General features: G+C 55.0%; 4 protein-coding genes across 4 annotated transcripts; all 4 read left to right on the top strand.

The window, feature by feature from the left end:
* Positions 1-126: 126 nt before the first annotated feature.
* Positions 127-3,817, top strand: IUM83_05342 (Gamma-tubulin complex component 2; the record flags this gene model as incomplete). The annotated part of the gene is made up of 3 exons (XM_067929475.1): positions 127-1,670; positions 2,679-3,684; positions 3,755-3,817. 3 exons carry the CDS (start codon positions 127-129, stop codon positions 3,815-3,817), a joined length of 2,613 nt encoding a protein of 870 aa, XP_067799608.1.
* A 9,979-nt stretch (positions 3,818-13,796) lies between these two features.
* On the top strand, positions 13,797-15,278 carry IUM83_05343 (uncharacterized protein; the record flags this gene model as incomplete). The annotated part of the gene is made up of 1 exon (XM_067929476.1): positions 13,797-15,278. One exon carries the CDS (start codon positions 13,797-13,799, stop codon positions 15,276-15,278), a length of 1,482 nt encoding a protein of 493 aa, XP_067799748.1.
* Positions 15,279-15,604: 326 nt separating this feature from the next.
* Positions 15,605-15,961, top strand: IUM83_05344 (crystallin j1a-like; the record flags this gene model as incomplete). The annotated part of the gene is made up of 1 exon (XM_067929477.1): positions 15,605-15,961. One exon carries the CDS (start codon positions 15,605-15,607, stop codon positions 15,959-15,961), a length of 357 nt encoding a protein of 118 aa, XP_067799746.1.
* A 1,585-nt stretch (positions 15,962-17,546) lies between these two features.
* Positions 17,547-19,802, top strand: IUM83_05345 (ADP-ribosylation/Crystallin J1; the record flags this gene model as incomplete). The annotated part of the gene is made up of 1 exon (XM_067929478.1): positions 17,547-19,802. One exon carries the CDS (start codon positions 17,547-17,549, stop codon positions 19,800-19,802), a length of 2,256 nt encoding a protein of 751 aa, XP_067799747.1.
* Positions 19,803-24,717: the final 4,915 nt, after the last annotated feature.

Raw genomic sequence — 24,717 nt, forward strand, 5'->3', positions numbered from 1 at the left:
TTTGAACAATAGTATTGTTCTGCGGTGAAGCCATCGCCACTCGTCGGACGTCGGACGTCGGACGATGCAAATCGTACTTAGTGCGTGTGCGCACTCTGCGCGCGCTCAGCTTCAAAAAGCCTCAAGATGGCGCATCCAGACGAGCCGCCGCCGCCGCCGCCGCCTCCGCTGGCGACGGACGCGCGCGGCCGCTCCTCACTGGCCTCCAAGCCCGCAGGAGCCGGCCCGCTACGCGTCGGAGGCCGCGCGCCGACCTTCAGCGAGCTGCGCGCGGGCGGCTTCTCGGCGCGCGCCTCCAGCTGCTCGGGCGCCTTCCCGGCCACCGCCGCGCTGCACGTGGCCACGGACGCCCCGAAGGACGACGACCCGCTGTCGCCACGCACGCGCCTGGAGATGGAGAAGCAGCGCCAGCAGCTGGCGGCGGACAAGGCGCTCAACGCCAGCGGCGCCCACACGAGCAACACGACGCCCACCAACCACAGCAGCACGCGCAGCACGCCGCGCTCCGCGTCCTTCTACAGCGTCAGCAGCAGCCTCGAGTTCAACCCAGCCACGCAGCTGTCGCCGCACCGCGCCATGCTCAGCCGCGTGGACAGCCTGCTGGGCGCGCAGCCCGTCGGCGGCCTCGCGCCCTCCGCCTCCTCGTCGCAGTACGCGGGCGCGAGCTTCGGCGCGCACTCGATGTACTCGGCGTCCACGAGCAGCGTGTCGCCGCTGATGGCGTCCGCCGCGCGGCCGTTCCAGCGAGGGGAGGAGCAGAGGGAGCCGTCCAGCTGCGGCGCCGAGATTCTCTACAACGCGCCCGTCCGGCTCCGGCTCAGCAGTCGGCAGTGTCTCAGGATCTCGGCGCTGAAGGACGGCAACCAGCAGCACCAGGCAGCGTCGCACTTGCCGCCCAGACCCACGGCGCCAGGCGCACCGGCAGGCGGGTCTGCGGGCATTGCACGGGCGCGGCCGTCGACTACCGCGCAGATCGATGTGAGTGGAGACGGATTGGATGGCGATGACGACCAGATCTTTGTGCTGCAGAACACCGCACTGCGCTCGGACTGCGCGGCGGTGCATTACTCGGATGTCGTGTCGCTGTATTGTGTGGGTGGGAGCTGCAAAGGACAGTTCTTGTCGGTGGACGCTGCAACGCAGACTTTGACGACGAAGAAGGGACCAGTAGTTTCTAACAGCGAGAAGTGGAGGCTTGTGAATCCCGTCGCTGACATGCGCGAGGACTTCGCTGGCGGAAATCAGGATTCGTTCGTGTCCGTGGACGCTGCTAGCAGGCTGTGGGGCCAACAGAAAGCCATCGCAACAAGCGATAGAGTCATGCTCAAGATGAACACAGCTGATCTCTATCTCGCTGTGCGTCCAAGCCGATATGGCCACAACGGTTCGTCGGACCCCGCAACAGTCGTACTCAGCAAGGAAAACGATGGGATCAACGATACGGTGCAGATCTGGAAGGTCACCAAGTCAAACTTGCCCTACGACCCGGAATGGAATCGTGAACGTCCATACTTGACTGGCGAAGCGTTTGTTCAACCGCAAGCCAGGAGACACCACGCTACAGATGATTGTGATCTGAACCTGGCCCCTCTGTCCACGTATCCACCGTCGGTACAAGAATCGATTATTGTGGACGACTTGTTGTACGTTCTTCTCGGTGTTGAAGGTCGGTACGTTAAATTGGCCGTCACGGAAACTCATAGCGTTGATACCGCCAAGTCAACGCGCTCATTTAAGTTCGGTCTCAATCAACCTGGCATGGATCCGTCGTTGCTAACATTGGCATCCCGGTGCCTGCCATTGGGTGAGTTCTACCTCAAGTTGACTCTCTACATTGAGCAATTCTCTCGGTATGAATATGGTCAAGTGAGTCACGCGCTTTGTGCGGCATTAAAAACACTTGTGAAGGAGTATACGATCATGGTGGGGCAGCTTGAGTACCAGGCACGAAGCGGCGCTGTGGGTATGGATGGAGCTGTTCCCTATACTATTCAGAAATTATGGTACCACGTACAGCCAAGCCTACGGACGCTGGAGATGCTGAGTTTGTTGGTTGACGCATGTCGTAAAACTATCGGTGGTGGATCCATACTCACGGAGATTCAGCGAATTATGTCGTCATTGGCTGGCGATTCTAACGCACGGAAGGTTTTCTCGTTTCTAATGGAGCGAGCCAGTGTGCCCTATTTGAAAATGGTGGAGCGGTGGATTTACCATGGAGATCTTGTGGATCCGTACGACGAGTTTATGATCCGACGAGACGAACAAGTGAGCAAAGAGGATGTCCAAGATAACCCGTACTCAACGTATTGGCAGAGTCGCTACACTGTTCGTGAGACGCAAGTGCCTCTTTTTCTTACGCGAGTGGCGCAAAAGATTTTGACTGCAGGCAAGTACTTGAATGTTTTTCGCACGTGCAACCGCCAAGTAGACTGTCCATTTGCCGGTGAAATCGTTTATTCCTCGAGTGAGTCAGTATATGAAGAGCTGATCGACAAGGCCCACGCATTTGCGAGTCGGACGCTTTTAGATCTATTCGTGCGAGAGAATGATTTGCAAAACCGCCTTATCTCGTTGAAACACTACTTCCTCATGGACCAGGGAGATTTCTTCGTTGATTTTATGGATGTTGCAGAAGAAGAGCTAAAATTGCGCGCTGATAAGTTGTCCCTTCCTAGGTTGGAATCGCTGCTGCATCTGTCGCTCCAGACATCCACGTGTTCTTCAGACCCGTACAAGGATGATCTACAGTGTTTCCTGTCGCCGCATAACCTTATATCTCACATGGAGGCCATTCATCAACGAGCACAAAAAAGAGTTCGAGATTCGTTGACAACGTTCGAGTCCTCGTCCATTGGCCATCCAGGTTATAAAGTGATCGATGCGTTCACCCTTGACTACAACGTGAAGTGGCCGCTGTCGCTCGTGATCTCCTGTGGCGCATTGACCAAGTACCAGATGATTTTCCGCCATATTTTCTTTTGCAAGCACGTGGAGCGTCAGCTCTGCGATGCCTGGCTGAATCACCAGGCTACAAAGGAGCTTTCACTGCGGTCAGCGCTCGGTCCATCGTTCTGTTTAAGACAGCGCATGCTGCACTTCCAGCAAAACTTCGTGTACTATATGATGTTCGAGGTGATTTCCCCACGGTGGCACGATTTCCAGCAGCAGTTCGCGACGGCGGAAACTGTGGACGACATTCTGGAGTTCCAGGGCGAGTTTCTCGATATTTGCCTGAAGGAGTGTCTACTGACAGACCCGGACCTTCTGCGCGTTCTTACGAAGCTCATGACGGTGTGTATGACCTTCGCGAACAGCATCGAGAGGTTCACCCGGCCGTATTTCTTGGATGAAGAGACCATCAAGGCCGAACGTGAGGCTGAGCGCGACCGCCGAGCCGAGAAAAGAGCGCGCGAAGAAGCGGAAGTTGCCCTGGCGAGCTACCAGCGGCAGAAAGGAACTTTTGGCGGCAAGAAGAAAGGTGGCGTGTTGAGGCGCCGCCAGTCCTCCCAGGTGGACATGCGGCGAACGCGTATCAAAGAACTATCTGACGATGTGGAGCGTGCGCTAACCGAAGGTGATAAAGAGAACCCTTTCGTGCGCATGACGAATGACTTGGAGAACCAATTTGATTCCTTGCTCGGCGAGTTCATGCAGCAGTTGCTGCGACGATCGTTGCTGCAGGTATGTAGCCGTGCATTGCTTTTTATGTGCGCTTATCATATCGCTAACCCCTGCGCCTTTGGTTTGTCAGCAAAACTCACATCTTTCCAACTTGTGCACACGACTCGATTACAACGGATTTTACACGAAGTAGTGCGCAGCGTGAAAGGTCGCGCCTGAAGATCCCGAATCAAAATCTTTTATTGCACTCTTGATGTACAAGTGGCTGACGCCTCCAGGCCCATTCGCTGTTGCTTGTGATGGCAGAATGGGGAGGCGAAGCCGCGCTGCACAAATATGTTGCGCTGCTACTTGCCCTGTATTTACTCGCTTCGGGGGCTCTGGCCAAGCAGTTGACGGTTCTGGTGCAGCCGCTTGTATCTACGGCAGGTGAACCGCTATCGGTCCAACCCGTACTGGCACTGACCGACGATAGCGGCAACATTCTCACGACTGAAAGCAGCGGGACGGTCTCGGTGAGCATCGGTAATAACCCGTCTCGCTTCGCAGTCGTTTACCCAACGGGAGTTGCCTTCTCTTTCGTGAATGGTATCGCGGGTTGTTCCGGGTTGTACATTAACGAGGCCAACGTTGGCTTCACGCTGGTGTTCTCGTCTTTCTATCACGGCGTGCGGGCAGAAACATCAAGCTTTGACGTTGTTGTGGGTCCCAGGTACAGGCTTGCGATTCTCGCCGATATTAGTACGGCGTATGGTGGCACACCGTTTTTGCCGCAACCAACTGCGGGTGTGGTAGACAAAGGCGGCAATCTTGTCACGGCAACAACTGAAGGATCGGTGCGGATCGAGATCGAAGTAAACCCTGTGGGGGGCGTGTTGCAACCGGTCGGCCTTCTCAATATCTCCATTGTCAGCGGTATTGCTCGATTCCGAGGTGCATTCATTGACGTTGCTGGGTCTCCCTACAAGCTGCGTTATACAACGGATCTTGTGCTAGTAGGTGGGAGTACGGTGGTCACGAATCCATTCACGGTGGCAGCGGGTGTGTGCAACAATCTAAATTTGACAAGTTCGCCGGGTACATCCAAGGGCGGCAAGGCTTTCTTAACCCAGCCAGTACTCAAACTGCTTGATTCAGGTGGAAATATTCTACAGGCGGACAGTTCAAGCATCATCCGAGTTACCATTGCTGCTAATCCTTCTCGCGGTACGCTCACGCCAACTGATGCGCTCACTGCTAAGGTACAGAATGGTGTCGCTGTTTTCCGTAGTCTCAAAATCGACAAAGCAGGAAATGGATACTCTCTTTGTTTTACACTGTACACCAAAGTGGATGGCACGAATACGTGGAAGAAGTCGGACGTATCTCAGGTCTCAACGACGTTCGACGTGCTCACAGGAACCCCGGTGTCATTGTTCCTGCAGCGAAACCTCTCAGATGGCGTTTTGGATGGGCAGCCCAACGAAGAGCAGCCGATTGTGGCGCTGCTAGACTCCGGTGGTAACGTGGTAACTTCCCTTGAGACAGGAACTGTCACAGCATCCCTGGTGTCCAGCGCCTCAGTAAGCTCCAGTATAGTTGTTGATACGTCTGCAGCTCCTCTTTTGACTGTTGTGAATGTACACGCGTTTATTAACTCGACGTACCCTATGCCCTACGGTGTCGGTGCACGCGTCTCCGTTCAAGTCACGTTTTCGGACGAGGTATCCATAATGGGTGCACCAACATTGGAGCTGGCGACTTCAAGTAACGGGGCTGGGGCCAATGGTAAAGCGGTGGCAGTCGCAACCACCACCGTTTGGTCATCCACGTTTTCTTTCGAGTATGACGTTGTGATCACTGACAACACTGTGGATTTGGAATATACTTCCACGACAGCTTTATCGCTCAATGGTGGCATGATCACGGACCGGAATGGTAAAACACCGATTCTCACACTGCCGGCATTGGGCAGCGCAAATTCTCTATCTGGAACTAGCGCGGTCGTGATCGATACGACAGCCCCAGTGATCACGTCCGTGACGTGCGTTACGCCAGGAGACGGTGAATATGGTGCGGGGCAGCAGATTAATTTGAATGTCCAATTTTCGCAGCCTGTGACGGTGTACGGTAGCCCGCTGCTACCAGTAGCGCTCACCAGTGTCGGTGGCGGAGGAAGTATACGTAACGCGGCGTTTTCTGGTGGAAACAACACCAATGTGTTGGTATTCATTTACACAGTTCAAACCGGAGACATGGCGTCGAGATTGGACGTAACAGCTAACATCAATGTTAACGGTGGGTTTATCAAGCACTTCTCTCAGCGCCCAACGACTGATGTGGCGGTGACAATGGCAACGGTTCCAACAAAACTCTCCAACGCGAATAATATCGTTATTGATACAGCCATCCCAACTATCGATGCGGCCGTGGGCGTAACCAGCAGTACGAGTAACGGCATCTACGCTCCCGGAGATGCGATTAAAATTTTGATCACGTTTACCAAACCTGTGGCAGTGACGGGATACCCGCGTCTATTTCTGGAGACCGGTCCAATTAAGCGACCTGCAGGTTATAGTTCGGGCAGCGGCACGAAAGTGTTGACTTTTGTCTATCGGGTATCTGCTGGTGACACTGCCGGAAGCGGCTTTCTGAACTACCGAGACAACCAGGCACTTAATCTTAATGGTGGAATGATCACCCGCAATATCGTTGGATCTTCGGGGACGGCAGGGGCAACTGCTGTGATAACCTTGTCTGCAGTAACACTTGCTGGCAAGGCTCTGTCAGACAATGCTCAGCTGACTATTGATGGACTCCCTCCAACAGTGACGAGAATATCTGTGTCATCCGTGTCGTCTGCACCATCTACAACTGTTACCCGCGGCGATGAGGTCATCATTGGTATTAGTTTCTCCGCGCTTGTTACTGTAGATACGACGAAAGGTACCCCGTCTCTGCTGATGGCAGTGGGGGACCAGAATCGTCAAGCCGTATACAAGTCAGGAAATGGGTCCCTGTCGCTGTTGTTCTCTTACATCGTGAGCTTGGGCGATCGAGCACCAAATGGAGCTAACTACCGCTCGCGTTCGGCTTTAGTGCTTAACGGTGGAACGATCCGACGAACCTCGATGGCCCCCACACTTGACGCTTACTTGATGTTGCCGGACCCGCCTGCCTTGAGCCCGCAAATAATTGTGGATCGAGCTCTCAACTTTGTAACCAATATCACAAACTTTACGGCAGACGTAGGCTCGGGGTCGTACGGCACAAAACAAGTTGTCACATTGTCTGTCGTCTTTTCGGATGAAGTGGCACTATCTGGCACAGCTCCCCCCTCGCTGAAGATCAATACGGGTACCATCGTACCATACGCCATTGGTAGCTCCACGCGCACGCTGGTCTTCTTGTATATCGTTCAATCTGGTGAATCAACGGTAGCCCTGGATAAGTTTGACGACAACGCCATACTGTGCAATGCACCGGCTTGCCAAATTATCAATTACAACGGGCAGCCTGCGACTATTTCGTTATCAGGAATTAGTCTGATTCCTGCCAACATCATGGTTGACACAAGTGCACCTCAGGTGGTGAGTGTATACGCAGTCACAACAGCCCCTACAGTAAATGGTGGTGTATTCGTTGTCGGGGACGTTATTGACCTCGTGGTGAAGATGGATCGCGAGGTCTTTATCGATCCTCCACCCAATGCGTACCCTGATAAGGCGCCATTGCTATTACTTAACACCCTGAAGGGGGGAAACCCTGTGTTGTGTCGAGGATACGCAAATAATGATCGCACGTTGTTGCTTTTCAGATACGTTGTGGAAGTTGGAGATGCAGCAACCGACCTTGCGTATTTGGACCAAAATTCATTGACGCTGAACAGTGGTCAGTCTTCCATTAAGCGGTTTTCAACTACCCCAACGACAGATGCTGTGCTGGCACTTCCCGTTCCAGTACCTCTTGGAGTATCACTTAAGGTCAACGGTAACACGGTCCCTACCGTCCTGGGTGTTTCTTCAACAACCGCCAATGGACTCTACCGATGCGGTGATCAGATCACTATTACCGTATCCTTCAGTGAGTACGTCATCGTGAAAGGGGCACCGTTCTTGTGGTTGGACATGGGGGCAATGGCGCGCAAGGCGCTGTACAGTAGCGGCAGCGGCACGACGGTCCTCATGTTCATTTACACTGTCCAAGAAGGAGACTACTCGGTGGATATGGAGTATGTGGATCATCATTCGCTTGATGCGACTACTAGTGTGAGTGATACAATTCCAACGGCAATCTTGCTCCTGTCAACAAACCCAACGACAGTGGTGGATGTCACCCTTCCTTATCCTTTTACACAAGGTAGTCTCAGCTTTAACAAAAACCTCCAAGTGAATGGACGCAAACCCAGCATCTTATCGACCCAGTTTGTGTCTCCTGACGGTCTTTACAAGGTCTTTCAGACGGTGGTAATGGAGGTGACTTTCAGCTCGTGCGTCGTGATTGATAGAGGCGCTTTGGGGATACAAGGGCCAACCCCGAGGTTACGTTATCAGCCTACTCCGGTGTCGTCGGTGTCGGTCTCTCCAGCAACCACAATTACACGCTATGGTGTTTACGTGAGTGGAAGTCCCGGTACGGTACTGCGTTTCGAATATACGATTAAGACGGGAGATACCGCTATCGCGCTGGATTATGCTGACACAACTGCTCTGGAGCTTAACGGAGCTCGCATTCTAACGTGTACCGCCGACCCGAATGTAGCCCCAACTCAAAGCGTAGATTTGCATTTGAATCCACCTGGCGGTAGACTGTTAGGTGACACTGTCAAGCCTGTCATCTACGGAATAGCTACCTTCACAGACCTTGTGGTGAATCGATTAGGCTTCGATTACCGCGTGAATTTCAGCGCGCAGTATGACCAAACGATGCTGGAGACTAGTGCGGACTTTGATGTGCTTTCTTCAGCTGTCTATGGTTTGCGTAGCTCACCCTACGCTAGTGGTGATTGTCTTGGTTCGAGTGTCGACGTGGACGGAGACACACTTGTGCTCGGTGGACCTGGCGCAAGTGAACCCGTATCTGCTGTGCAGATCATCACAGCTCTCGGAGACGCTACGAACTACGTTAATGAAATCCAGGTTATCCAAACTATCGCACAGCAACAACCAGCGATACAGGTTCTTACAAGCTCGGCCGCTCCTGGTGAGACGATTGGTGGTTGGTTTTATATGAAGCTAGATTTTATTGGTCCTACACGTCGCCTGGCCTACAACGCTGACCCCATACAATTAAGTGTAGCGCTGGAAATGGATTTAGGTTTTGGACTTCAGACTATTAGCGTGTCTCGGGAGCCAAATACCTATTGTGCTTGTAGCAACGGGTATGTATGGAGCATCACATTCCTGTATGTAGAAGGCCCCTTAAACGCGTTGACCGTGGCAAGCAGTCAGCTAACTGGTCGGCTGTCTACTATCGGAGATGGTAGAGGCGGAAACGCTGCGGTTATCTCGGTTCCCTCTACTACGCTTGGGGGGACCATGACACTTCAGTTGAGTAATTTCATTACAAGAAACATCAAGTACAACGTTGATGAAGCGGAGCTATCGACAATTTTGACGCAAGATTTGCAGCTTGACGTCTGGAGTATTTCGCGTTCACCGCCAGGTTCGATGAATACCTACACTTGGAGTGTTACATTTACGGCAAGTGATGCACTATATGATGTACCTCAACTGCTCCCTCAGGGTGTACTGCTCACAGGCAATGGTGCAGGCGTCACTGTCCGAACGGAGCGCAACGGCCAAGGCCGTTTGTCGGGAGTATTCCGGCTTCGTTTCCGAACGGACATTTTCCCAACTGATGAAACAAACGATATTGCGGTGAGTGCAAGTGATCATGATGTTGAGATCGCACTGGAGAGTCTTGTGTCGGTGAACGATGTAACTGTCCAGCGTTCAACGTCAATGAATGTATATGGCGGATACTCTTGGACGGTGACCTTCGTTCAGGTTAATACTAGAAACGATTATGGACCTGTGGTGGATACGTCTGGAAACCTACCTGCGCTTGTGCCCGTAACGACAAATTTAAAGGGGACAAATGCGCGTGTAGTTGTACAAGTTGGGGGCTATGAACCATCGTCTTTAACTGCAGACGGTTTAGGTACCAATGCAGGTCTTCCAGGTGGATCGGCTGGTATGGTTGCTGTTTTTACCAGAGGTAATAATGATTGGAAGCAGCAAGGTGGCACCATCGAAGGACATGACACTCGCGGTGGTGATTTGTTTGGGTCAAGCGTAAGCGTGAAGGGCAACACCTTGCTCGTAGGTGCTCCAGCTGCAGCCATCTTTGGTGATTTCGAGAGACAATCGCTCCTGTGCAGTGCCGACGGAGGTTACTTGCGCTTTATTTTCAGAGGAAAAGCATCGGATCCGGTTCCATTCGACGCAAATATGCAGGAGCTGCAATCGGTAATTGCAGATGTGATGTCGGTGGACTACGGTGAAGTTCAGATCGACACGACATTCAACGCATTATGTGCAGGAATTGAAATCGACCTTACGTTGCGAGCGGGGGATCTAGGGGATGACTCTGGTAACATCCCCGATCTTGCTGTTGACCCGAGTGCGCTGACAAAACTGGGAGGCCCTGGAGTCGCTCAAATGCATGAGTATGCTGCAGGCACATTTCGAAGTGATGGTGCAAGTGCAAAGGGAATGCAATGCGGTGCGGCCTACGTCTTCACACGCGATCAGGTTCAAAGTACATGGTCGGAGTACACCAAGTTAGCTCCGCCAGCTGAGGTGATTGGAAGTGTGCGTGAGTATGGTGCGGCGGTTGCATTCGCCGATCTGTTCGCAGTTGTGGGGTCGCCTGGCGCTTTTAACGAAGAAGGACGCGCATTCGTCTATCAGTTCAACGGTGTTGATAAGTGGGTACTTTTTCAAACACTCAGCGCAGCTCCTAATGTGATCACGAGTGGCGACAGATTTGGAGAAGCTGTAGCAATTTCTGGGAGTGGCACTATGACTGTAGTCGTAGGTGCACCCGGATATGCGTCCAGCAGCGGTGCCGCTTTCGTGTTTGATCTGGTAGGAGGCTATTTCCAAAGCCGCCAAATGTTGTTGACGGTGACTCCAGAAATGCAACCTGGAGATCGCTTTGGAAATGCGTTGGATTTGGATATGCTTTCAACATATACGCTGGTGGTTAGTGCGCATCGGCATACATATCAACGTACTGGCATGCCGGACGCTGTAGATAGTGGCGTAGTGCTCGTGTTTGTTCGTCGAAGTAGCACTGACATCTTCTTCGTGCTACAACAAGGTTTGTATGGGTCAGATACACGCGCGCGCGATCGATTTGGTACAAGCGTAGCTGTAGCAAAAGATACGATAATTGTGGGAGCACACGAGCTATACGAGGGTGAGCGTACTATTCGGAAGGCGGTGCAGGCTATCACCACGAGTGTACCAGAAAGTGAGACCAGCGGAAATACCCTAGGAGGCTCGTTCGCATTAAGTTTCTTGCGCTCAAGCGCCGGTGAAGACCCAACAAAGGTGGCAACATTGACTCGGGTGCAGACACGACTGATTGCGTGCGACATCACTTCCTCAGGTTTACAAGCAATTTTGGAAACCGATTTTGAGCTAACAAATGTGATTGTGCTGCGTGATGGCCCGAGTACGGCTAACGGATACACTTGGTATGTGACCTTTGCGGGTAGTTCAGGGGAAGTGCCGCTTCTTGACGCTGACACTACACAGCTTTCAGGCGGTGATGTTACTGTTAAATGGATTAATCGATTAGCTCCCGTGCTGCGAGGAAGTGCATACGTGTTTACTCGAGATGCCAATGGAAAGTGGACCGAGCAAGCTTCGTTTTTCCCTCGAGAAAAGCAATATTTTGCTTGGTTTGGGTCAGCAGTTGCGATTGACAAACGCACCGCAGTTATTGGAGCTCCCAATCTAGACACGTATGTATCCGGCACCAATTCTGGAGGTGCGTTCGTCTCAGACCTGGGAATTATGTCCCTGCGCTTTTCGTCTAAGAATTACACTGTGCTAGAAGGCGACAGTTTCGACGTGACAGTACAGCGATGTAGTCGCTCCGGAGGGTTTTGTGCAGTGGACGTTTCGACTGCCCCTCAACTCTACATTGACTATGACACAGGCGATGCTTTCTCGGACCGGCAATCGGGATCTCAAACGTATGTCCCAGTGATTCCCCATATCGGTCCATATAGAAAGATGTCGAGTCTCGATGCTGCTGGCCGGCAGGGCTCCGCGTGGGTGTTCTTTGCGAAAGATGTGATGGGCCAAGAACCGTTCCCACAGATAGGCAACGGACGATGGCTCGGTGCCAATTCTGTTGGGACGGCCAATGGCCGCAACCAGTTCTACGGCAGCAGTGAGCGCCGATCACTATGGGTAGATGCACTATTTGACTATGCTGGCACGTCGGATTATTCATCGAGCTCAGGAGAGCTTTATTTTGACGGTGTAGATGATTTAGCGCACACATTTACTGTGCAGACGACGAGCGATTACGTGGTAGAAAACCCAGATGAGACGATAATGATGCGTCTGTCACTACCTGGCATCTGGCCCAGCGTTACAGGAGATCTTTGGTCTACACTTACAATTAAGGATAACGGGGATGGTGGAAGCGGTGCACGGTCTTATCTGGCACACTTAAACCCAGATCCCTCCCTAGCCCAGGTGCAGTGCGAGTTCAGTACTTCTGTGAGCGTTTTCAACGCTGGTAACGTGGCTGCTGTTGGTGCACCTTCAGAAATATCTAGTGGAGGCGTGAAGTGTGGGGCTGTGCACTTTTTCGTTCGTCGTAGTGGCTTTTGGGAGCGTGACGCTACGATTTTCCCGTCCGACTGCGCACCGGATATGAAGTTTGGAGCTTCCGTTGCTATCGATGGAAGTCTCGGCCCAGTCCGTGCCATTGTCGGTGCCCCTGGTGCGGACGCAGCATACATTTATCTCTATAGTAGGGATGGTTTAACACCCACAGCTAGGTGGGCTCAGGAGATACGGCTCGATGAGCCAACGCTACCCACAGACGACATCAACCACAACTATGCCGGCACAAAAGCCGTGACAATTTTTGGGGATGTGGCCGTTGTCGGAGCGTCCGGGCTTGAAAGGGTGTATGTGTATCATCGAGGCACAAATGGCTTTTGGAGCCTCGTGTCGACACTCCGCGCAAGTGACCGCGTGCAATATCAAATCCTGGAGCGGACTGTTGAACAAACGTATGCCTTCGGATACGCCCTGGATATGGATCGCCGGACAATCATCGTCGGGGCCCCGTTCTCGGATGCGGGTGCTTTCACAATGCAACAATACTACAGCGCAGACTTCGACCGCCGCTACTTTGCTAAAGGTGCCGCCTACGTTTTCTACATCGAGGCCCAGGAGCAAAAGGTTGTTCTGCGCACGAGCAGCCCCCTTACAAGCGGCACTTTCAGGTTAACGGCCACACGTCGCGGGATTACAGGGATCACACGCGCAATTAACTATGGTGCTACGGCTGCAGAGGTAAAGGCGGCACTAGAAGGCACAAATGGCCAAGACGGAGATGGATCGACTATCGAGGCCTTAGGATTCAGGCTGCTTGAAGTCGGTCGCACCGGGTCAATTGACCAGGGCTTTACGTGGAGCGTAACGTTCATCGGGGAAATAGTGTCGGTGCCAGTGATGAGTCCATCATGGTCGGGTAACGGATGCACTACGTGCAAACCTTTCAGTAGCACTTTCATCGCGGATCCTGCGCGTCAAATTCTGGTTTCGGAGGTTGTGGCTATTGGTACGAGCTGGAAGCAACAAACAAGGGTCACGGCCCCCGATGGCAATCCTGGAGATCAGTTTGGCATTAGCGTTGGGCTCAGCGGTGAGCAGGCGATCGTGGGTGCTGCCGGATCAAGCGCTTTCACAACCACAACTTGGGATTTCGAGACTGGTGATCTAACAGGGTGGGTGACCACTGGCACCGCTTTCGATCTACAACCTACGTATGGCGACAATAGCTATGCCCGTATCAATACTTACAGACAAGGCGGAACCCCAGGTGCTTCGCCCCGAGGCCAACGCGCGCAACACGAAGGCCGCTACTGGGTGGGTACATTTGAGTCGCGCCCAGGGGCAGGGAAGGCGACAACAGCAACTCAAGTGGCAGCTCAGATGTGTTCTTTCGCCAACGATGAGTTGTGCCGTGCACCGAACTACAAACTACCGAGCGCAAGTATCTCCGCGGGTTCTACCCAAGGAGACGGCCCGCAAGGAACGCTCACATCTCTACCCTTCACGATTGAGGGGCAGTGGATGTCGTTTCGCGTCGGTGGTGGCTGCGACGTTCGCTTCGTATACGTGGAGCTGCTGATCGACGGCCAGCCTGCCGCAATTGCAGAGTCGGTGGCAGCTGAACAGGTTGCTGTCGAAGTTTCTGCTGACGGAACTGTTGCTACTTCGACGGCGGACAGCATCCGACCCGTGACCGCTACGTCAAAGCTGAGAGCCACAGGTCGATGCCAGGAAAGCATGCAGAAAGTCACTTGGGACTTGAGTGCCTTTCAGAACCGCTCGGCACAGATACGTGTGGTTGATGCATCTAGCAACGTTGTATGGGGTCACATCAATTTCGACGACGTGCGCTTTTCGTGGGGAGCTACGCGAGTAGCGCAATCGTCGACCTCTAAGGCTGGTGCTGCCTATACATTCCGTCGCCGCGCCCCAGGCACAGCGTTTCCAACTGCCAAGTGTGACGGCCTGAATCATTGGTACTGCGTGTGGGAGTTCCAAGCTCGCCTTGCTGCTAGTGATAAGCGCAGCGAAGATCTCTTCGGGTTTAGCGTCGCTGTAGACGACACCCAAGGTATCGCGGTTGTCTCTGCGCCTGGCCAGCGTGGCGTAGATGCCAACAACTCGATCGAGCACGTGCTGAGCGACGGCCTCGACGTGAGCAACGAAGGACTCGCAGCAATGGAGCAGGTGGGGAGCATCTACGTGTTCCGACGCTCAGATGAAGTACGTGATGGTGCAGGCGTGCTGCTGCGCACACCAACGTGGGCCCCCAAGGAGGTGGCGAAGATGCAGTATCCTCAAAAGCAGCGACAGTCTCGCTTCGGTGCTGCTCTGCATATGGACGGCAGTGACTTGGTGGTAGGGGCACCAGGGTTCTCGATATCTCCGGTGCTACTGCAATCCGGTCGAGCGTTTGCGTACGATCTGTCCGTTGCCGGCGTGAAGTTCACGAACCCGTGGTTTTCCTGCATCGAAGGGAACCCTGACGGCCTGGTGGGGCTTACGCTGTCGCGCTCGACAGCGACGAGCAACTTGTCTCGACCTCTCACCATTGGCTACGCGACGGAAGACCGGTCCGCAGTGGGGGTGGACGCGTTGAGGTTTGCAGCCTGCCTCATGGTGCCGTCCACTCAGCGCATGAACTGCGGCGACTACCAGCAAAGCGCGGGCGAGGTGACGTTCGCTGCCGGGGAGACGTCCAAGCTGGTGACCATCCCGATCATGGATGACACGTGCCTGGAGCAGTGGGAGGAGCACTTCGTGGTGCGTCTGCATGTCCCGGGCGGCGAGCCGCTGCTCGGAGAGGACTTCATCGCGCGTGTGCGCATCGACGATGACGACTTCGGTAGCGATCCGTGCTAATAGCGATGGCCATGGAGACTGGTAGGGCAGCGCACTAGAGACTCTTATGCGTACAATAGAGACGAGAACGGGTGGCTCGACGATGCGCATCGACTTGGTGCACATCAAGTAGGTGATCAAGATGCTCTTGCTGTCTCATGCCGCATGGTCCCCGCGAACTTGTGTGGGAGGCGCGGCATGCGAAGCGGCGGATGCTAGTCAGCAAAAGCCAGCTCGCATACGTCCGGAGGAGGAGAGAATCGATCGTATGGTAACTCGCCGGGGACAAAGTCGCCCGCGCTGATCCCAGGAAGCGAAAGCTGAAATTTACTCACACACTCTCAAGCATGGGCTCGCTGTGCTCCAAGACGTCGGCCGTGGACCTCGTGGTCGAGCCGAACGAGTCGAGGGACGAGCCTGGGACGGAGAGGGAGCTCAGTCCGATGGCGCTCTGCGCCAGCATGCAGGCGAGTTTGACGACCGGCACTCGGAACCGCAGTCTCATCAAGAAGTTCCCCAAGTGCTTCGCCGGCCACGAAGCTGTCCATTGGATGCTGGAGCGCAAGCAGGCGCGAGACGCCGGCGAGGCTGTGCGCAAATGCCAGACGCTGCTCGGCCGAGGGATGCTCGAGCAGGTCGACGGCGCCGCCGAGTTCGACGACGACCCCAAGCGGTTCTACCGCTTCACGGCAGCGCAGATATAGAGTAGAGTGCTCTTTGCCATCGTTAAATGCTGATAATACACACACAGACACACCACGCTCGTCGCGACTCGACTAAGTTGCCCTTGTTGAAGTTGTAGGTTGTGCCATCGCCGCGCGAGGTGGGACCATGGTCGTCAATGTCTCGACAAGCGCGAGGAGTAATGGATCAAAGCGCGGCAGACCGTGGCGGCGACCTTAGTGACTGCACGCGCTGATCAACGCAACAGCACGGCCGACGCTAATGGCGCGAGGCTACTGTATTCCGGCCCAGCATTCGCTAATGACGATGTAGAGGACGCTCGGCTGTTGCGGGCAGAAAGATGTTGACGGCGCCGCCGTCGGTAACGAGCCTGACGGTCAGCTCAGCTCGCCAGCCCGTCAGCGCAACAGCAGGGGGCAACGCCAGCAGTCAGCAGCAGCTATTACACCCTGCAACAGCGGGTGCTCGTTGAGTGAGTCACTCACTTCGGCGGCGTCGAAGCATCAGGCAAGAAAGCCGCGCGGAGCAACGAAGCGCAGCGACAGAGAGATCGCGGGTCTGCAGGACAAGACCAACTGGATAGTCTCACGATCGCCGAGAACAACGCAGCGATTGCATATTTACCCATGCCGGCGGGAGTCTGCATCCAGCCCAATCTGCTAGTCTCAAGACAAGTCCGGGTTTGCAGATCTTGTCAAGCGAGCGCAGCCATCTCGGCCTCGCCGCGTGAGTAGCAGCGGCCATTCCAGTTTGCGCCGCCCGCGGGCCGCAGCGCGGTGGCTGCCCCACGCTCATTTCGAGTCGGACCGGCGCCGGCCACTCGGGTGAAAGGCACAAACTCCGTTGCGGCCCACACACCGCTCCGACCAAAGTGCCCGTCTGGACTGGTGGAAAGCGGCAAGCGCCACATTGAGGCACGTTGAAGCCGCGCGGGCTCGTCTTTCTCCGTACAAAGCTACATGTACCTCGCAACGAGCCACACACAAGAGAGCGCGCGGGCGGCCAAGCCGCAGGGCAGTTTGCAGCTCCCTCACTTCCACTGCCTATCCATTCGCAACCTCTTCTCCACTGAAGTGGTCACTGCGCCCGGCGGCAGTCTCCGTTACTGCGTCACGCGGCCGGCACCAGAGCTCACTGCATTCGCCACGGCCTCGGCGAAGGGGGCGGCGAAGGGCTCCACCATCGGCTCCGGCCTTGGCTTGGGGCCGGCCCGGCTGGTTGACGCCCTTTATCTGAGACTTTCTGTGTCCATTACGTAATGAGTCACAAGCGAGTCGGTCCAGAAGAGCCAGTCCCTATAATGGATCCAAGTCACCGGCCGTTGACGGCTGGACGATCTGTTTAGGCGCTTGGCTTTCAGCGCGAGTGCCATGCCATACGCCGTATGATACGGGCCCTTATCCGCACAACTGGACGGCGCGCCGCCGCTGCTGCTGCTCTTCCGCGATCGCACTCTCCTCTTTGCAGCGTCGGGCGCAGAGACTCGCCCGCCTGTCGCCTTCTCGACCGAACTCGCTCGTTTCGCGCGGCCGAGGCGCAAGCATTTCCACTTCGGACCGCGGGTCAATCGACGTAGAGTCCTGTAGCTCTGCGTACATGCCAGCCATGCAGTTCTCCATGCCCACGGCCGTGGAGCGCGTGCCCGAGTCCTCGGCCGCTAACGGAGACCAGGAGGCCGAACAGGAGGAGGCGTTGCTGCGCCTGGCCGCGCGCATGAAGCAGAACGTGGCCACAGGAGACCGTCGCCGTCACCTCTTCAAGAAGTACAGGGACTGCTTCACCGGCATGGAGGCTGTTGACTGGATGCTCGAGCAGATGGAGGCCAAGAGCGTCGCCGAGGCCGTCCGCAAGGGCCAGGGCCTGATGTCGCACCGCTACATCGAAAAGGTGGAGAAGGAGACCAAGTTCGAGTACAACAAGAAGCGCTTCTACCGCTTCACGGCCACCACACCCGAGTTCGTGCAGGCCGTGGAGCGCCCCCTGCCCAGCGCCACGCTCGACTTGCCGCTCAGTGCGGCGGCCCGACGACGAGCCTTGGCCGCGCTCATCGGCGGCTTCGTGGCCGACGCGGCCTCGACGTCACTCAACGGTGTCTCGCACCCGGAGAAGACCATCCCCAATCTGCTTCGGCTGGACTTCGACCCGGCCTTCTGTGGCCTCTACGACACGGCAGACGGTAGCGACAAGAAGGGCGCCCGCACCAGGATGGAGTCGTCCACAGGCTTTGAGGCGCGCATCCTGCTGCAGTGCATCGCTCGGCGCGGACATATTCACGGCTCGCAGCTGGCTAAGGACGCGTACTGGGGGTTCAAGAACGACCACCGGCTGTTGAGTGCGTCGTCAAGGGCGTTCATCAAGCGCGTACACTCAGGCAAGGGCTGGCCCCACTGTGCAGTCAAGTGCCGGTCTATCGATGTGCTGTCGTTGATCCCGATCGTTGTGGCGTTGTACGCCGGTACCAACCAACTTTTCACTAAGGTGGACGAGCTGGTCAAGGTGTTCTACGTTGGAACTCGAGTTCGTGATGCCGCACTGGTGGCTGCGTTTGTTCTGGAGCAGGTCATTCTAGGCGCCTCGGTGCTGCAGGCCATGCGAATGAGTATCCGCACGGAGCGCCTCAGTGTCAAGCAGCGCAAGGTCATCTTCAAGGCCTTTACCAAGTCGCAGCTGCCTAGCTACGAGGCTATCCAGAAGTTTGGCAACCGTGGCTCACTCCCTGGTGGTTTCCACGCGGTGCTTCAGCCGCTGTTTGTGCTCAATGATTACCCTACTGCTGTGCGCGAGAACATCATCGGCGGTGGACGTACTTGCCGTCGCGCCATGTTCATTGGTGCCTGCTTCGCTGCCCAGGACGGCTTGGACGCTATCCCTGAGGGTTGGATCCAGAAGACGCAGTACTTTGACTTTATCGAGGCGGACGCCAGCACTCTTGTTGGTCGCCGTGAAGTCCAAGGCTCGTTTACTGAAGAAGATGAGGAAGACCGTCTTGCGGGGTACGTGGACTACGTTCCTAGGTCGTCGATGTCTTCTAACCGGTCACGTCACTTGGAGCGCCCCGAATCGTCTCGTCGCAGCAGCAACAACCTCGGCGCATCGTCCTCGAACGTCAACGGCGAGGCCGCCGATATTGCTGGTGAACTGCCGCCTGAGGGTGTGTCCTCGTCGCGCCGCTCTTCGGGTCCGATTCGTCGTCGTTCGAACAGCTACGCGTCCTCAGGTGGTCTCTCGTCGCCTCGCTCGATCGCGTCCAACTTCTCGTACGCCTCACAGACCACCACGGCCTCGAGTGTGCGCTCGGTCATTGATCTGGGAGACATGGACAAGTTTTACCAGAGCGGAGTGGGTAACACCCTGACGGCGTCGTCCACGCCGCGCTCTAGCGGTGGCACCGATGGCCGCTTGAGCTTCGAAATGCAAAAGTTCTTCCAGGCCTATGGCGCTGCTGCCGCCGCTCGTGGTTCGCGTGGCTCTCACGGCTCCTTCGGCGAGAACGGCTCGTACGGCAGCGGTTCCTCGACTGTGCGCTCGAGCGACCTGAACCAGCTGCGTCCGAGTGACATGGCCCCGTACCTTCGTCGAAGCTCTGCTGGTGCTCGTCGCAGCGACCCCCGCAGCGACCCGCACCTTCGCCACAGCTATATTGCGAGCTCGCGCCGCAGCGACACCAACCTCATGTACGGCAGCCACCAGCCCCGATACTCCGGCAAGGTGTCCCGTGTCAGCGACCCGAACGCCTTCTATCGTCGGTCGTCATCTACGCCCGCGTATGTCCCCGAGACCGAACGATCGGAAGACGTGGTGCTGGCTCACCGCGTATCACTCGACGACGAGCAGCGCGTGAGTCTGCACGCCATCCTGTAGATCAAACAAGGAAAGGGGGACACTCAAGTATACACACTCAGTGGCTTTCGTGGCTTTCGAGCCGTGGAATGAACAAGTACGCGTACTTCGTCTCTTGGAGCGACGGTCAAGGACAGCAAACGATCAAGCGGCAAGGAAGGCGACGGTGAGTTGTTTAATTTATTTGATATGAGCGCAGCAATTCGGAGGGGAGAAACCAGCAGAAACATCCAAGCGTCAACGTGGAAAGGTAGGTTGTGACGAGTTAGACAGTGGGCGAGCTTCATGTGCGTACATTATCGGGCGTGAGGAAGTCATACAGTAACAGTGACCATCAAATTTGTTTTATCAACCGCGTTGCGAACCATCGGTTCAACAACACGTTTGACCAACAGCAACCTGATTGTTTCAAGTATCTGACGAACAAATCGCAAAAGTGTCGACAGCTGTGAGGTTTGAACTCACGCGGGTTACCCCAATGGATTTCAAGTCCATCGCCTTAACCACTCGGCCAAGCTGTCATTGTGTATAACAGGGCAAAAATGACAAAATTTGCAAACACAAAATTAAGCCCAATGAAAGCCTTGCTACTTTTGTTGTAAGTTGAGCCTATGACGAGTAAAGTGGTGTGGATACAGGTGTGGAGCTGGCAACTTGAATCTGAAAAATGCAACAGAGGAGAGACTCCGCGTGAGGAAGAGTACGAATGAAGAGCGGCCGCGATGGGATCGTCATGTAGGCTACATGTAGCTCAGTCGTGACGGCTTTTGATTGTCCGGTGACTTTGCTCTGCTTGTCACTGGTACATGTAATGCACATTCGACCACTGCACGTTGCTACTACGTTGCTGGTTGACTCTAGGACGAAACCTAACGAGCTCAATTGCATTCCTGCAATCCCGAAGATGTACCATGTCCGTCCCGAACAGCAAAACGATACGTCCCCATGTCCCCGCGACGCTGGTTTCTCCTCGCTATGAACCACCAGAGAGTCCGCCACAAAGCTTGCCTATCCAAGTTTTGAAGCCCCATCGCATTCCGTGCTCGTTACGTGGATCCTATAGTTTGCCCAGCCCGCATCAAAATGCCGACGTTGGCCCACTCATACTTAACCACTTCTCAGTATCCACACAACAGCTCAAGTCAAGCAACCAAGACAACAACCAGCAATGCAGATTTCGGCGGCTGTATTCGGTCTGGCGGCTTTGACCTCGACTTTGTCAACCTTCACTGCTGCCGTGTCACTTCCCTGGGATGGCCGAGCCAACGGTTTGACCGTGGACAAGCTAAGTGACAAATTCGTCACCAAGGTTCTGACGCAGCGCAAGGGCGAGGCGAAGGCCCTCCTGGCTGAGTACGTGACGATTAAGGAAGACGCCCGCTCGCCCGCGTACAACGGCGACACGGGGGTGATCGACATCGGTGCGAACTCCGATGCCATTTGGGGAGCCGAAGCGTACTCGCGCCGCTCAGACCTGATGCAGAACTTCACGACCAACTCGACCGGCACGATCTTCTTCCGCGCGAGCGTCACGAAGAACGAGACATTCCGCTACCCGTGCCGCTGGCAGGTGGTCTTCCCGAAGTCCCAGGTCTTTCAGATTCGAGTGGATGCCACCTCCGACGTGCCTCACATTGTCTACCTCACCAACTCTAAGCACCCCGAGTGGTCATCGGAATTCGACCTTGACACCTGGTACAACTTCGGCATCGGACTGAAGCCTGTTGCGAGTGGCAAGAATACCGAGCTGGAGTTCTACACGAGCACGGGAGACGATGACCTCGTGCTGAATGCGACGACAAAGGTTGCGGTAGAGTTCCCGTCGTCCATCGAGATGCACTGGGGTCTCCTGACCCAGGCGAAGCAGTCAAAGACTGCCACGGGTCCACTTATGACCAAGAAGCAGGAGGTCATGTCGTTCAATGGCATTTCGGCAGAGAACGCCGTCGTGACCGCCGCAGTCGTTGGCAGCTTCCAGGCGTCTGAGAGTGGCTCCAGCTCTGTCGCGGGAGAAGCCGAGGGATTCCACAAGACGGGTCAAAAATCATTCACATTCTGAGTTGGTTAGTTATTACGCCCCTACCATAGGTACTCTCATGAAACTTAGTTCTTGCTATCGGCCGTGTTCAACAAAACTGGCAAATGTAAATATTGTTTGAGCCCTTGATAAGAGTCTTCATGTACTACATATAGGGGGGGGGCTCAAAATTGGCAAATGGTGCAAAAAATAGGGGGGGGGGAGGTCAGAATTGGCAAATGGTAGCAAAACAAATACACCACTTGAGCGCCCACGAAATGACCAAACCATTTCCAAAATATCACCCCAGTCAGATATGAGATGATCGGTTATTTCTATCTGACAATCACTATGACACGCATCTAGCAGACGACTCGATCTATTATTATTCACGACATCAGGTGTGTGATCTACATGTTCATGGACGCTTCAGCTTAGTTGTCGACGGTGGCCATGTACAGCACCACGTCCACGAGGCGGTTCGAGTGACCCCACTCGTTGTCGTACCACGACCCTAGCTTCACAAACGAGTCGTTAAGAGCAATGCACGGGTCCCGTCCAACGTTCTCGAGTGCTTGCCGTGCAGGAAGTTGTTCGACATCACCTGGTCCTCCGTGTAGCCGAGGATGCCGGTCAGCCCTCCGACGCGGCCTTCATGGCGACTTTGATGTCTTCCATCGAGGCAGGCTTGTGCAGGCGGCACGTCAGGTCCACCACCGACACGTCGGACGTTGCCACGCGGAACGCCATGCCCGTCAGCTTGGTGTTCAGCACTGGCAGCACCTTGCTCACGACCTTGGCGGCACCCGTCGACGACGGGATGATGTTCTGGCCGCAGCCACGGCCGACGCGCCAGTCCTTGCCGCCCTTCGCCGGGCCGTCCACGGGCAGCTGCGTCGCCGTCGTCGCATTATTTTAGTACTAAAATGCTTGCTCCGGGAGCGCAGCATCATTACGCGCGAATACGAGTTCAAGAATGTCAAGATGTACGAGGGCTCCAAGCAGATCGAGCCATCAGAATAAATAATTGTATTTAAAACAATTAATAATTATATTGAAAACACTCGGAAATATTGGTATGGAATAATTTATTTTGGGCGGAACCCAAAATAGTGGAATAACTTACGATCCGACTTTTTATAAAATATTTTTACGCATTCAAAAAAAGCACTTTTGCGTAATTATGATTTTTGCCGCAGCTTCGCCTAAAGGACGGCTTCTTCATAGTAGCGTGTTAGCGCGTTCGCGACCTCTCTGGTGACATTTAAGTCTCAATTCGAATCGAGATGGCAACAAACAACCTCTTCCGGTTGCCAGCGCGTAAGTTGACAAGGTAAACTACAAATGCAAGTTGAAATCTTGTCTTACTTGAAATTGTAGACGTGGATGGATATCAGCTGCTCGATCGCGGTCTGGGTCTCCCAGCTCAAGGATGACGTCCATAATAAGTGGCAGAGTTCCTGCTTGGATCTGAACGATACTCGTTCCATCCCCTGCGCGAATTTCCTTGATCAAGGTCCTAACACACTAAGGCACCTGAGCTCAAGACTTGCCAATTGCTAGCGCAGCCATCTTGGTAAAAGTCGTGAACGCCGCTGTCCACACAAAAGTGACATGCGGTCGACCAGCGAGAGGCTCGATCTTCAGAGGTCGTCTTATTCTAAACTTCTGCTTGGAGCGTCGCAGTCATAGTCGCCGGCCCAGCTCGCTGTGATCTTAGTCGTATACTGCTGTTTGCGCCTTCATACGACGTTGTAGTGCCCATAGTCTATGGACCATAGAGTTCGTTTGATTCTTCTCTTTGGCCGCTCATGGTTCTTCTTGATGTCCGCCTCACGGCCGGATGATTTTCAGCCAAGCCGGCAGCCGCCGTACGAAGACAAAGAAGACAGACAACGGGATATACTGTTCCACCTCCACGATCGACAGGTTTCATACTCCTACCATCCGACTATGGCGAGGTGGGTCTACCACTGATATTTCGCAGACGCCGAAGCCATGCGACGGCGCAGATATCCACCTCCGGCTCGGCTGATAAGGATCAGTCCGCGAAAGGCGTTGTGGTGTGAAGCCTGTTCCAGCTGCAGCAGTGGCATCGTGCCGGCCTCGCACCGTCCGTCACTGCAGAGCGAGATCATCGCGAGCTTTTTCGCGTCGTGCATACTGCCCAGAAGTGGGGTGGGGTCGTCGCCCGTCCGTCCGTCCCGCGAAGACGGGCGAGCTGGTTTCTGCCCGTTATCCGCGGCGATGTGGTGCTGCCCGGATGCAGTTCAACGGCCATTTCAGGCGCGCAGGGCTGCAGGCCATCGCTCTCGGAGCATCTCGAGCGCGGAAGCAAGAGAGAGAGAGAGAGATAGCAGGTAAAGATTCTGCAGCAGATAGCAGATATTCAAGCCGCCGTAACGGACGGCCAAAGATGATGACACGATGTGTGTGTGGAAGAATTGGCCGAGCTGGGACCTGCAGCACGCGACTGAGAGCGGCGGTCGGTATTATAGCAGCACTTCCCGATCCGCCTTCGAGCCCGCAAGCGCGCAGCGTCTGGTTCCCATTCGCCAGACGCCACCAACACGCGGTCGAATCAGCGCCGCACCGCATCAACACGCAGAACGCGCCAGCTGGGCGTCGCCTATCAACAGACCTTTCTCGACTGCGCCAAGCAGCAGCAGCTATAGCAACAGCATCTAGGGTTCGTTCTTGAAGCCGCAGCCATCAGCGCTCCTTGTTGGCCGACATCTCGAGCGACTTTACAGTTGGACGAGGGCGCTCATTTGCGTTCGGTCGGCGCCCGCGACGGTCTCACTTCAGACGCTCACTCGATCACTCGATCACTCATTCCCTCTTCAACACGCGGACGCGTCTGTTTGCGGCGGACACACAGCACAGCACAGCGCAGCACTGCACTGCAACGGCACCTCC

The sequence above is a fragment of the Phytophthora cinnamomi genome, assembly GCF_018691715.1.
Source record: "Phytophthora cinnamomi strain GKB4 chromosome Unknown Contig4, whole genome shotgun sequence".
Classification (NCBI taxonomy): domain Eukaryota; phylum Oomycota; class Peronosporomycetes; order Peronosporales; family Peronosporaceae; genus Phytophthora; species Phytophthora cinnamomi.